The 14,559-nt window shown below is 51.3% G+C and overlaps 1 protein-coding gene across 1 annotated transcript in view; it reads left to right on the forward strand.

The window, feature by feature from the left end:
* Nucleotides 1–14,559, forward strand: part of LMLN (leishmanolysin like peptidase) — a 64,656-nt gene that overhangs the window by 32,248 nt on the left and 17,849 nt on the right. The window contains exons 6-7 of the mRNA XM_066575288.1: nucleotides 10,856–11,028; nucleotides 12,424–12,529. Of these exons, the coding sequence (XP_066431385.1) occupies nucleotides 10,856–11,028; nucleotides 12,424–12,529 (279 nt within the window). The remainder of the gene's footprint in view (nucleotides 1–10,855; nucleotides 11,029–12,423; nucleotides 12,530–14,559) is intronic.

Raw genomic sequence — 14,559 nt, forward strand, 5'->3', positions numbered from 1 at the left:
ATAGGCAGACCCCGGTAACGTTTCTGCAGCAGCAGGATAGGCAGACCCCGGTAACGTTTCTGCAGCAGCAGGATAGGCAGACCCCGGTAACGTTTCTGCAGCAGCAGGATAGGCAGACCCCGGTAACGTTTCTGCAGCAGCAGGATAGGCAGACCCCGGTAACGTTTCTGCAGCAGCAGGATAGGCAGACCCCGGTAACGTTTCTGCAGCAGCAGGATAGGCAGACCCCGGTAACGTTTCTGCAGCAGCAGGATAGGCAGACCCCGGTAACGTTTCTGCAGCAGCAGGATAGGCAGACCCCGGTAACGTTTCTGCAGCAGCAGGATAGGCAGACCCCGGTAACGTTTCTGCAGCAGCAGGATAGGCAGACCCCGGTAACGTTTCTGCAGCAGCAGGATAGGCAGACCCCGGTAACGTTTCTGCAGCAGCAGGATAGGCAGACCCCGGTAACGTTTCTGCAGCAGCAGGATAGGCAGACCCCGGTAACGTTTCTGCAGCAGCAGGATAGGCAGACCCCGGTAACGTTTCTGCAGCAGCAGGATAGGCAGACCCCGGTAACGTTTCTGCAGCAGCAGGATAGGCAGACCCCGGTAACGTTTCTGCAGCAGCAGGATAGGCAGACCCCGGTAACGTTTCTGCAGCAGCAGGATAGGCAGACCCCGGTAACGTTTCTGCAGCAGCAGGATAGGCAGACCCCGGTAACGTTTCTGCAGCAGCAGGATAGGCAGACCCCGGTAACGTTTCTGCAGCAGCAGGATAGGCAGACCCCGGTAACGTTTCTGCAGCAGCAGGATAGGCAGACCCCGGTAACGTTTCTGCAGCAGCAGGATAGGCAGACCCCGGTAACGTTTCTGCAGCAGCAGGATAGGCAGACCCCGGTAACGTTTCTGCAGCAGCAGGATAGGCAGACCCCGGTAACGTTTCTGCAGCAGCAGGATAGGCAGACCCCGGTAACGTTTCTGCAGCAGCAGGATAGGCAGACCCCGGTAACGTTTCTGCAGCAGCAGGATAGGCAGACCCCGGTAACGTTTCTGCAGCAGCAGGATAGGCAGACCCCGGTAACGTTTCTGCAGCAGCAGGATAGGCAGACCCCGGTAACGTTTCTGCAGCAGCAGGATAGGCAGACCCCGGTAACGTTTCTGCAGCAGCAGGATAGGCAGACCCCGGTAACGTTTCTGCAGCAGCAGGATAGGCAGACCCCGGTAACGTTTCTGCAGCAGCAGGATAGGCAGACCCCGGTAACGTTTCTGCAGCAGCAGGATAGGCAGACCCCGGTAACGTTTCTGCAGCAGCAGGATAGGCAGACCCCGGTAACGTTTCTGCAGCAGCAGGATAGGCAGACCCCGGTAACGTTTCTGCAGCAGCAGGATAGGCAGACCCCGGTAACGTTTCTGCAGCAGCAGGATAGGCAGACCCCGGTAACGTTTCTGCAGCAGCAGGATAGGCAGACCCCGGTAACGTTTCTGCAGCAGCAGGATAGGCAGACCCCGGTAACGTTTCTGCAGCAGCAGGATAGGCAGACCCCGGTAACGTTTCTGCAGCAGCAGGATAGGCAGACCCCGGTAACGTTTCTGCAGCAGCAGGATAGGCAGACCCCGGTAACGTTTCTGCAGCAGCAGGATAGGCAGACCCCGGTAACGTTTCTGCAGCAGCAGGATAGGCAGACCCCGGTAACGTTTCTGCAGCAGCAGGATAGGCAGACCCCGGTAACGTTTCTGCAGCAGCAGGATAGGCAGACCCCGGTAACGTTTCTGCAGCAGCAGGATAGGCAGACCCCGGTAACGTTTCTGCAGCAGCAGGATAGGCAGACCCCGGTAACGTTTCTGCAGCTGAAGGATAGGCAGACCCCGGTAACGTTTCTGCAGCTGAAGGATAGGCAGACCCCGGTAACGTTTCTGCAGCTGAAGGATAGGCAGACCCCGGTAACGTTTCTGCAGCTGAAGGATAGGCAGACCCCGGTAACGTTTCTGCAGCTGAAGGATAGGCAGACCCCGGTAACGTTTCTGCAGCTGAAGGATAGGCAGACCCCGGTAACGTTTCTGCAGCTGAAGGATAGGCAGACCCCGGTAACGTTTCTGCAGCTGAAGGATAGGCAGACCCCGGTAACGTTTCTGCAGCTGAAGGATAGGCAGACCCCGGTAACATTAAAGGAGATGTCCCGCGCCGAAACGGGTTTTTTTTTTTTTTAACCCCCCCCCCCCCCCGTTCGGCGCGAGACAACCCCGATGCAGGGGTTAAAAAAACCACCCGCACAGCGCTTACCTGAATCCCGGCGGTCCGGCGTCTTCATACTCACCTGCTGAAGATGGCCGCCGGGATCCTCCGTCTTCGTGGACCGCAGCTCTTCTGTGCGGTCCACTGCCGATTCCAGCCTCCTGATTGGCTGGAATCGGCACGTGACGGGGCGGAGCTACACGGAGCCGCTCTCTGGCACGAGCGGCTCCATAGAAGAAAGCAGAAGACCCGGACTGCGCAAGCGCGGCTAATTTGGCCATCGGAGGCCAAAAATTAGTCGGCACCATGGAGACGAGGACGCTAGCAACGGAGCAGGTAAGTAAAAAACTTTTTATAACTTCTGTATGGCTCATAATTAATGCACAATGTACATTACAAAGTGCATTAATATGGCCATACAGAAGTGTATAGACCCACTTGCTGCCTCGGGACATCTCCTTTAATGCAGTTACTCTCCTCTCCTTTGGCCCAAACTGTGGTAACACGAGAGAAAATGCGTGATGCGCATTGTTGATCACCTGATCCCAAGCAGGAGGAGGAAGTGGCCTTACAAGGCCAAGAAACCATGACCCGGACCCGCTGTAGCCTGTGTTGAAAGGATGTGAGCGGGCCCTTGGCCAGGCTCGGTCCCATCAAATACCTTGTGAGACCCAAGGTGCTGCGACTGACATAGCAATGGGCAGTCCATGTGCCCACACAGTATTCATTCTGTCTAGGTGTCAGGTAGCTCTAGCGACACCGCAAGGGGAAAGGCATCTGCACTATGCACCCTACCCAAGTAAGTCAGTCAGTCAGTCACTTTGTGCAGGACAGGGAAATCACCGCTATGGGAAGTATGTGTACACCCACAGCATAGGCGAGTCGAAGGAACCCAAAGACAGCATTAAATATGAAGGAATCAGACTGCCCAAACATGGCAGACTTAAAGTGCGCCGAGGCCATAGGCCTCTGCCCACACCCTTAGCAATCGCGGGCATAGAGCGGACTCCGATTCTAGTACAGCAGTGAACGTCTCATTAATGCAGTTACGCGCCTCTCCTTTGGCCCAAACGAGTTTCTCAGATAACTGGTAACACAAGAGAAAATTCATGATGCACATTGCTGATCCCCTGACCCCAAGCAGGAGGAGTAGGTGGCCTTACAAGGCCAAGAAACCATGACCAGGGCCCGCTGTAGCCTGTATGGGAAGGATGTGAGCGGGCCCTTGGCCAGGCTCGGTCCCAGCAAACACCTTGTGAGACCCAAGGTGTCACGACTGACATAGCAATGGGAAGTCCATGTGCCCACACAGTATTCATTCTGTCTAGGTGTCGGATAGCTCTATCCACACCGCAAGGGGAAAGCCATCTGCACTATGCACCCTACCCAAGTCAGTCAGTGACTTTGTGCCGGACAGGTAAATCCCCGCTATGGGAAGTCTTTGTGCACCCACAGTGTAGGCGAGCCGAAGGAACCCAAAGACCGTAATAAACATGAAGAAATGATAGTGCCCAAACATGCCAGACTTTCACTGTGCCGAGTTCATAGGCCTCTGCACACACCCTCAGCAATCGTGGGCATAAAGCGGACTCTGATGCTAGTACAGCTGTGAAGGTCTCCTCAATGCAGTAACGCTCCTCTCCTTTGGCCCAAACCAGTGTCTCAGATAACTGTGGCAACAAGGGAGAAAATACATGATGCCCAGTGCTGATCCCCTGACCCCAAGCAGGAGGAGGAGGTGGCATTACAAGGCCAAGACACCATGACCAGGACCCGCTATAGTCTGTTTGGGAAGCACATTAGCGGGCCCAGGGTCAGGCTCGGTTCCAAGCCTCCACCTTTGTGACTCAAGGTGCCCTGAGTTGCATAGCAACGGGAAATCCATGTGTCGTAACATAGATAGCTCAGCACTGGAAGGGGCAGTCTTTGAGTTCCTTGGCCTAGCCTATGCTGTAAGTGCACAAAGATGGTATTACACAGGAAGAAATCGGAGTGCCCAACCATGGGAGAGTTTCGGCCCGCCAAGCAACTTGGCCTTGGCCAGCAATTCTGGCCTAGTCAGTCACTGTATTATTTGTGCCACATAGGTAAAACACCACGATGGGAAGACTTAGTGCACCCATAGTATAGACAGACCGCTGTAACATTCCTGTAGCAAAGGTATAAACAGACCCCAGGAACATTTTTGTAGCTGCAGTATAGGCAGACCCCCAGGGACATTTCTGTAGCAGCAGTATAGGCAGACCCCTGTAACATTTCTGTAGCAGCAGTATCAGCAGACCCCTGTAACATTTATGTAGCAGAAGCCTATGCAGACCCCAGTACCATTTTTGTAGCAGAAGTATAGGCTGTGAGGAAGGAAGAGCAGCAGCCAGAGGATTCAGAGTTTCAGCAGTGGACTGCGTAGAAGACTGGGTGCCCGATACATTGCTGGATGCATTTTCTGCCATCCACGACAAGACCTGCTCTCTTTGCAATAAAGGTCTACCACGTGGACCCATAAATTGTGATAGGAAGCTAGGGACCCCAGAAACTTGCCTCTCTCCTAATCCCGCAGCAGCCGGCTGAGATTCACCTGGACCAGGAGCTCGGTCTGTGCCCACACCCTCACTTGGAACTCCGCATCCTCGCCCGCGTCCACATTCTCGCATAGAAGAAGCACTGCTGGAGACAGGTCGACGTGTGGCCAGGCTGTGGCTCCCCTGACGGACGCAAGGTACCTTAGGAGCTGGCATCCTAACAATGAAGCAAGTACGATGGCAGCAGGCGGCAGCGGCTCTCCCAGCAACAGGTGTACGGGCACGGCATACCAGCAGGACGCCGGGGCGCTGGCTGGACAGGTCACTTCCGGGCGCGGCGCTCCGGGGGGCGGGGCGCCGATGCTGAGCCAGAACGCGTCACTTCCGGGTCGCGGGCGGACTCCCGGGGCAAGCCACGCCCCCTCCGGCCGCGGCAAACTTGGAAGAAGCAGCCACGCAGAAGAATGGCCGCTCCCAGCAGCAAGACAGTCCCTCTGTCTAGTACTACTGAGCCCAGCACTGTGCACAGTTCTCAACATGCAGCATCCAGCGCTGACACGGCCTGCAGACTTATTACCACAGAATGAGCACCCGGACGGCAGCAGCACCTTCTGTAACGGGCACCAGCAGCTGTACCAGCACCCGCAGCAGTACCTGCCACACACCTGCCAGGTCACCAACGCTACTATTTCCGTATGGTGGACCCACGTCGACACCTGACGGCCTTCAAGCTTCAGGACCAGAGGCTCCAGCTGGATCAGGGGAACCGCTTAAACAGCTGCTAGACCGGGTAAGCCTGCCAAGGCAGCACTTCGCAGTGTCTCCCCTCCTCCCCTGTTCCCCCTGCAGGTACTCATGTGCAGTACGTAGCATTCCCTCTCACCTGAGGTTTTCTTTTGCCATGTCTGACCCCAGATCAGTGGGTTCCAGCCGGCCAAGGGGAGGGTGAAGCATTACGCTTGCACATCTTGCAGCGTTAAGTTTGCCGGCGGTCAAACCAACCCCCGCTACGCCAAGTGTACCACGGCACGTGCAGTTCCAGGGACCCCGGTGCCCCCCGCCGCCCCTGTGGAGCCAGGGGCCGAATCCCAATGGGCTAGGTCCTTGGCCGCTGCCGTTTCCGGCCTGGCCACATCTTCTGCGGCAGTTTTACGCCGGTTAGAATCCAGCTCGGAAATATCCTCTTCGGAATATGCGCGTGGGAGGGCACGCAAAAGGAGGTCCCGCAGTAGCGGACCACCTCCCGTAAGTCTCGCCATACTAGAAGCGTCGCCTAGACCCTCCAAGTCCAGGCGGTCCAGGGACTCTCATGGGTCCAGGGAGTTCGTCCGGACTTATCACAGATCGAGGCATTCTTCACGGTCCCCATTCTCTGCAAGACCGGCCCGAGCCCGCCATGACTCCCCCGGGCATCATGCTCCTGGGCTTCGCAGCGGGCGAGAGTAGTGAATCAGAAGACGACGAACGCTCTGCGGGCTCGTCTGCTCCTGATCTGGACGACGAACAGGTTTCGCGATTGGCGAGCCTAATGGACAGTCTAGTAATAGCTGTAAGAGAAACCCTCCAAGTAACAGAGGAACCAGCATAGGCAATTCCATCCACGGTGTCGTTTAGACGTCAGAGGAGACCGCGACAGGTCTTTCCAGACCATCAGGACTTTGCAGACGAATGGCAGAATCCTGACAAAAAATTTAGGCAACCCAGGAAAACTTGGGAGGTTACATACCCATTCCCAGGGAATCTGAAAAAAGGTTGGGCGGTACCCCCGGTGGTCGATCCGCCAGAGGCACGGCGTTGCCAACAGCCGAAGTGGCAATTCTGGCTAAATCCTCAAGACAGAAAACTGGATACATTGACGAAATCAGTGTTTTCAGGCTACGGGCACCGCCCTGCAGCCGATCTTCGCGACCGCATGGGTCAGTAAAGCCTCTATAGCCTGGGCCAAACAGCTGCGGAAAGGCATTCTGGCAGGCGCTCCACCTAGTGAACTACTTGAAGCAACAAACATTATAATACAAGCGAACAAATTCGTATGCGCAGCAGAGAGATGCAGCGAACTTCGTGGCTCGAGCATCCGCCGCTTCTATCGCGGCAAGGCGAACCCTCTGGCTAAAGAGCTGGTCAGCCAATTCAGTTTCCAAAATGGTCCTCACAAAATTACCCTTTGAGGGAAATAGGCTCTTTGGGCCCAAGTTAGATGACCTAATAAAGGACACCACAGGCGGCAAAAGCACGTCATTGCCACAAATACCAACAAGAAAGGAAAAGGTTCCATTGAAGAGGAAACCGTGTTTTAGGTTATTGCGGCGTTTCTCGTCCCGCCCTGGGACAGGGCAGGGGTCACAATCTAGGAGGGCCCCGACAGACCTTCGAGACAAGACAAGCATGGCGATCCTGACCAGGCACATTTAAGGCGGCAGGATCAAAGAACTCGGCATGAGTCTCCACCCCCACCCAGTGTCACCAGGGTGGGGGGCAGACTCTCCCAATTTCGGGAGACATGGTGGAGTCGCGTGAACGACAAGTGGGTGCAGGAGATCGTGGCCTCCGGATACGCAATCGAATTCGCGACTCTACCGCAGGATTCGTTTTGCAGGTCCAGAGTACCTGCCACCCCGGAAGGAGTAGCCAATCTACAATTGGCAGTGGAAAATAGTCTGGCACAAGGGGTTATAAAACCAGTGCCAGGGGCGCAAGAGAAGCAAGGGTTATACTCAAATCTTTATCTAGTGCCCAAAAAAGACGGCAGGGTCAGGCTACTACTGGAGTTAGGGAGACTAAATCAATTCATCAAAAGAAAGCATTTCCGGATGGAATCGATCAGATCTGTGATAGCCTCCATGCATCCGGGGGAATTTTTGTCCTCCATAGACATCAAGGATGCATACCGCCATATTCCGATTCGGGAAGCACACCAAAAATTCCTTCGTTTCGGGACGCAGGGAAGGCATTTGCAATTCACGGTTCTGCCATTCGGCCTTTCAACTTCCCCAAGGGTATTTACGAAAGTTCTACCAGCAGTGATGGCACTACTCCATGCAAAGGGTATAGCGGCCATACCATACCTGGACGATGTGCTAGTAAAAGCACCGTCACGGGACGGCAACATCAGGAGTTTACGCGTCACGATGGAAACTTTAGAAGAATTTGGCTGGATAATAAACCGCGACAAATCGTGCCTAATACCAGCACAATGTCTGAAGTTCTTAGGCATGATATTCGACACCAGCCAGCACCGCGTTCTACTACCTCAAACAAAAGTAGACAAGCTCCTACACGGTGTTCGGTTTCTAATGCAGAAGAGAACGTTGACCATCAGGCACTGTATGAGTATTCTGGGCCAGATGGTAGCAGCCTTCGAGGCGGTCCCCTTTGCCCAGTTCTGGTCAAGGATACTTCAACATCTGATATTGTCCCACTGAAACAGGTCCACACTGACCCTGGAGTAACGAATCTGGATAACCCCTCAAGGCCAGGATGCGTTGAAGTGGTGGTTGAAACCTGGGAGGCTTCAGGTGGGACGGTCTTTGGGCCCAGAACGATGGGTAGTAATGACGAGAGACGCCAGCCGCTCAGGCTGGGGCGGAACACTGGAGGGCCAGTCTGTTCAGGGAGTTTGGCCTCAGAGAGAAACAAATGTTACATGCCAACATTCTAAAATTACGGGCCATTTACCTGACTCTTCGGCACTTCGGGTCCAGTCTCAAGAAGGAGGTGCGCATCTAGACGGACAACACCACAGCGGTGGCCTACGTCAACCATCAAGGGGACACGCGGAACACGTCGGTAATGAACGAGATAACTTGCATACTAACGTGGACGGAGAATCATCTGAACTCAATATCAGCAGTCTACATTCCCGGAGTAGACAACTGGGTGGCAGATTACCTAAGTCGGGAAACGGTGGATCCTGGCGAATGGGGGTTACACCCAGAGGTATTCCAGGCGATATGTCAGAAATGGGGACACCAGACGTGGACCTCATGGCGTCCAGACTGAATTGCAAAATTCTTCCATTTGTGGCCCGAGCACGGGATCCGCAAGTGGCAGCAACAGACGCACTGACCATCCCGTATTGGATACAAACTCCTGTACGTATTTCCACCAATTCCTCTCATACTAAGAATCTTAGGGAAAATCAAACAGGAAGGGCGACCAGCGATACTAATAGCACCAGATTGGCCAAGAAGAAGCTGGTACGCGAGCATCATAGAAATGTTGACCGACGCACCATGGCACCTACCGGATCGAAGAGATTTGCTATCCCAAGGGCCTTTGCTACACCCGGATTCCAGGTCTCTACATTTGACGGCCTGGCCGTGGAGACCGAGGTATTAAGAAGAAAAAGTTACTCGGAGAAGGTGATTAAAACAATGATACGGGCCAGGAAACCGGCCTTGTCGGCTATTTTTTACAGAAGTCTGGAAGCATTTCTTCACCTGGTACGAGGACCAGCGAGTGCAGCCGATGCAATGTTCGGTGGCCAGAATACTGTCATTCCTATAATCGGGTCTTGAAAATAGGATTAAGGGTAGACTCTCTAAGATGGCAGGTATCAGCACTGACGGTGCTGTTTCAGAGACCAATCGCAAACCGAATGGCTGTGCGAACATTCCTGCAGGGAGTCGCCCATACGACACCCCCGTTGAAACCACCGGTTCAAGCGTGGGATCTTAATCTCGTATTGGAGGCTATGACAGACCAACCGTTGAACCGCTGAAAGAGATTCCTATGCGGCTACTGACCTGGAAGGTAGTATTCCTGGTCGCTAGTACCTCTATTCGTAGGGTCTCGGAACTGTCGGCCTTGTATATACAGACCCCCTATAGGGCTTTCCACCAAGATAAAGTGGTACTGAGACCATCACCTGAATTTCTACCGAAAGTAGTTTCTGATTTCCACATCAATGTAGATATTTTCCTGCCTTCCTACCATATATAAATGGATAAGATCCTGGATAACAGAGGCTTATCGTACCTCAGGACGCGCGCCACCATTTCGGGTTACGGCCCACTCCACACGGGCAGTAGGGGCCTCCTGGGCGGTCCGTCACGGAGCTTCAGCGCTTCAGGTATGTAAAGCGGCCACCTGGACCTTCTTACACACGCTGTCAAAATTCTATAAGGGCCTCATATCGGCGGACGCCACTCTCGGCCGGAAGAGTTTGCAGGTGGCGGTCCATTGACCTCAAGGTCAAACCTGTAAATAGCCCACCCAATGTATATTTTGTTCTGGACTGCTTGTGGACGTCCCATGGTTTAGGCTGTGGCCCCCAATGATACGGATGAGAAACAGATATTTTTGGTATAACTTACCGTAAAATCTCTTTCTCGTCACGTTCATTGGGGGCCACAGCACCCACCCCTTGTTTATTAAGGCAGTTCCTGGAACTTTCTGTCTGCGGTCATTGTTTGGCAGAAAATTAGGCCAAAACATTGTAATTTGGTATGTATAAAATATAGTATGCATAATCGTACTCCCACTGGCGTTCCTACTGCTTGCAGACAGACTGATTAGCTGAATGCCTGCAGGGGAGATATAGCCAGGGGGGAGGAGCTAACACTTTTTTGCTTAGTGTCGCCTCCTAGGGCAGTGGCTATATCCCATGGTTTAGGCTGTGGCCCCCAATGAACGTGACGAGAAAGAGATTTTACGGTAAGTTATACCAAAAATATCTGTTTCCCTATAGCAGCACCAGCACTGTCCCTGATCTCTCCCAGTGTGTGACTGTGGCGAGCTGCGGGCGGCCCCACTTTAAATACTCGGGGGTCACTTGATCTCGCCAGCCACTCACTGCAGGGGGGTGGGATAGGGCTGGAACTTCACAGGAGGAAGTTGTAATACCTTCCCTGCATTTCTATTGGCCAGAAAATGGCGCAAAACTTTCAGGGAAGGAAATGGAATTGACTCGAACATCGCGTGGTGTTCGCCTCGAGTAACGAGCATCTCGAACACCCTATTACTCGGACGAGCATCAAGCTCGGACGAGTACGCTCGCTCATCTCTACTCTGCACGCCAGTTAACTGATCGATGACCTTATATTCTCTTGGTTTCTATACCTTGTGTACTTTACAGCTTGTTGTAATTCACAGTGTTTTCTGTATTTTCCCCTTTGCTCTAGCAATGCTTAATGTGCCTCAACGGTCACTGCGGAGAATCGGGGCCCCCCAACAGTGGAGGGGTACGAGATGCGGACTTTATCCTTTATGTCAGTGCGATCACCACAGAGAGATGCAGCCAGGAAAATATTGTAGCGTACGCAGCCTATTGTCAGCTGGAAGCAGAGATGGACAGGTACTGGAGCTGAGCTTTATATAGACCATACTTCATCTTACGATGTTGACAAAAGTATTGGGACACTCACCAATCCTGTGCGGTCAGGTGAAGGGGATATTCAAATCCAATGGGAAGGACTAGGACAATTGGTTATAGTGAAGTCCACCCTCACCACCAACGGGTACAGAGAAATCCGGACAATAGGGCGTCCCCTACCCTGTGGCAATACTTGAGTACAGCTCCGTGTCTCTACAACATCACCGAGCGCCATGTCATACGGCACGCAGGGTTCAGGCTTGTGGGGAGCAGACCGTCTGCAAACTTTATTACCGCCCAAAGTCCGGATCTCAATCCCATCGAGCGTCTTCAGGTGAACTAGAACACCTTATCCGTTCGCCCAACATGCCCGTCATCCCTCATCACTATCTGAAGATCCTCGAGGAATGGAGGCAAATTCCTCACACATCTAGGGGAATCTGGTAGAAAGCAGCTGCGGAGGGGGACTGCAGTTATGGAGACCGAAGGCGGCCAAGACCGGGCTGAGAAATGTGAATAAAATCCAATTTCATCACCTCCTATGTGCGTCCCAATACTTTTTGTCAACCTAGTATATTTCTGTGCGAGAAGGGAATATATAGCCAGTATGATCCTTTTCCAATCCTAACAAAGTAGCCAGAATGCACAACCTGATGATGGCTTTGTATAACTCACTTGTTTCCATATATTCTCCCATACATTTATGGCATGAATAGGTTAGAACTGTGTGCGATCCAGGGATTCAAACCCATGTTATTGTACGCAGCAGGTTTAAAGGTTTTGCAGTCTATAGGATGCCAGGCTGTAAGAGATGGCTGCAGACCCCAGAAGAAGATAGAATCAATTTATAGCCATTTTTGTGCTCTAATTATGGGCTAGCCTGTGCATGCTTTCACGATGAGTTTTAGGCAGACAGTGAGGAACCATGTATACAAATAACTCCTCCAGACTTGTCAGCCTATAAACTTTATGGGGCTCATTCGATCTGCAGATTTTCTTTTAAAAGCTTCTTACTTTTCTGCTACCTTCTTTCCAGAGGAATTCTCCAGTTTATGTAGCATTTAAAATCCCTAAGATCTTTTCGCCACTAGATGAACCAGTGGGATGTACACTTGTTCTCCTGTATGCTAAAACCCAGCCCCTACGATATCCCCCTGTGAGGTACTAATGGGGACTGTTGCACTGATCTGTGAAATGGTTATCGCTGACATCCAGCCTTTGGGCAGTTGCTGTCCTGTAAGTAAAAGCGCTGGAGCCGTATGTGTTCTTCACCAGAAGGATGGCGCTCCATTACAGACCTAGAGACTGGTTTGGTTTGTATTGTGCAGCTTCTTGGTAGACCTTATGATACAAGATGGTGTCTGTCTGTCTTTGTAGGCCCATCGCAGGATATGCCAACCTGTGCCCCAGCATGATCTCCACGCAGCCTCAGGAGTTTGCAGGCATGTTATCCACTGTGAAGCATGAGATAATTCACGCTTTGGTAAGGGACTTCTAGCATTCAGCTCAATCGCCTGTTTTCATTGATTGTAGTTAGATCCAAGCACATTTTCCAGAGGTCTGGCCACTGAATGTACTGCTGTAGCCACATTCCAACACACCAGGGCAGATAATACTTTCTGTTAGATGGTGCAAACTTAGACACTCTTTAAGGACCTAGTGTAGTAAATTTACGGTACTTGCTCCTGGGCTTTAATCACAGCCGATGGCAAAAGTACGACTTGAAATTAAAGCTCCTGCAATCAAGCAGGAACAGGTCGGGTCCTCGGCTGTGAGACACAGCTGACAACCCGGAGAAGAAGGCAAAAGATGTTTTTAACTGCTTCTGCCTTCTCGGAGAGAGAGTGGAAGTGTTACTTCTGCTATGTGACCCAGCGATCACGTGACCGCTGGGTGCCAACTGTCACAACAGAGCAGCATGGTCCTATCAGACCCAGATCAGCTTTCTTAGTAACTACAGTACTGTCACACTAGGGGGATGGTTTCCCCTGTAACTGGGAAATCCTATGGATGCCCCTGCGACAGTGGAAAAATGTGAAATATAAAAGAGATACCTTGTGAATGACCCCCAGAGGTCTTGTGTGACATCATGTGGGACATAGATGTAAAACAAAATAGTTATAAAATAAGTAAGTAAATAAACAAAAATATACATACAAAAAAGAAAATTGCCAACCAGAACTGTCGCCATATGCGCCTTGTAATCCAAAACTGTACAAATTATGTATCAAAACATCTGCAACAAAATGAGGAACCCATTGCTGTAGGTTATTTTAGCGTACATATACTAATTTTAAAAATAAACTGTACATTTAAATTATTATTTTTTTTACTTTTTACCCCCCAATAAAACTAAAAAACAGGGGGAAAAAAGTCAGTGGAAAAAGATATACAATAGCCCTATATGTCACGGGGGGGAAAAGGGCAGCAAAAATAAGTTTGCTAACTGAAGAAAAATTAGGGCAGTAAAACCACCACATGGTAAAATAACTACTAAGTGTCTGGTCCTTAAAGGGTTAAATGGGTTATCCGGATCTGAACTATGGAAAACGTATCCTCAGGCTAGGTCATCAGTAGTCGGGCGGCAGGAGTCCGCCACTCACATCCACCAGCAATCAGCTGTTATCCAGCTCACTGTCAAGTCTGGCCAGAGCCGGAAGCTGACAGTTCTGTACACGTTGCAGCAGTGCAAGTTGGTAATGCAGGCGCAGCTGCAGTGGTTACTGATATGTGTATAGAGTGGTCAGCTTCCTACTCTGTCCACACTGACAGGATAGGTGATCAACAGTTCAGGCCTGGATGACCCAGGTCCCTAAGTTTGCTGTGTTATTTTTTTCCTTTTAACGTAATATACCTAATGCATGTGTGTCGGAATGAGGAATCCAGAGGTACCTTTTTATTTTTCAACTGCGGCTACCATCTTGAGATATCGTCACTGAAGTTCTTTCCGCTCCATATGCAAATTAGCGGTGAACTATACAATTGCCAACATGTCTGGGCGCTCTCCCTGTCCCTTTAATGAATGATGTCTCCAGCTCTATCCCAGAAAACCCCTTTAAGATGCGCCAGATTTTTCACAGTGACTTATTCTTGTTCTTTGTTTGGCATTTCTGTCGCAGCTGCAAAACGGGAAAAACGAATAGTTCCATTTTAAGACCCACTAATTCCAGTGGGATTTTCTGAGCTTCTGTTCTGCTGGTTGATTTCTCTTATTTCTTGTTTTGCTGAATCCATATATTGCAGCAGCCCGCATTATTATGTCTGTTTTGAAAAACTGAAGTCAAACAGATCCTTTCTTTTTTTGTCCTAGTTAATGGATGAGGGAACGGAAGGGTTTCCACTTGGTTCCGTTTCGATGTCCTTTAACAGATCCCTTGTTAATGAGCATGCGCAGAAAGGTAGAAGGACAAAAGAATAAAAATGGGTTCATTAAAAACAGAAACAAATTGCTAGAAACTGTATACCGGATCTGTTAAAAAAAATGGAAACTATGGTTGCTATTTGAATTCCATT

The sequence above is a fragment of the Eleutherodactylus coqui genome, chromosome 8 (assembly GCF_035609145.1).
Source record: "Eleutherodactylus coqui strain aEleCoq1 chromosome 8, aEleCoq1.hap1, whole genome shotgun sequence".
Classification (NCBI taxonomy): domain Eukaryota; kingdom Metazoa; phylum Chordata; class Amphibia; order Anura; family Eleutherodactylidae; genus Eleutherodactylus; species Eleutherodactylus coqui.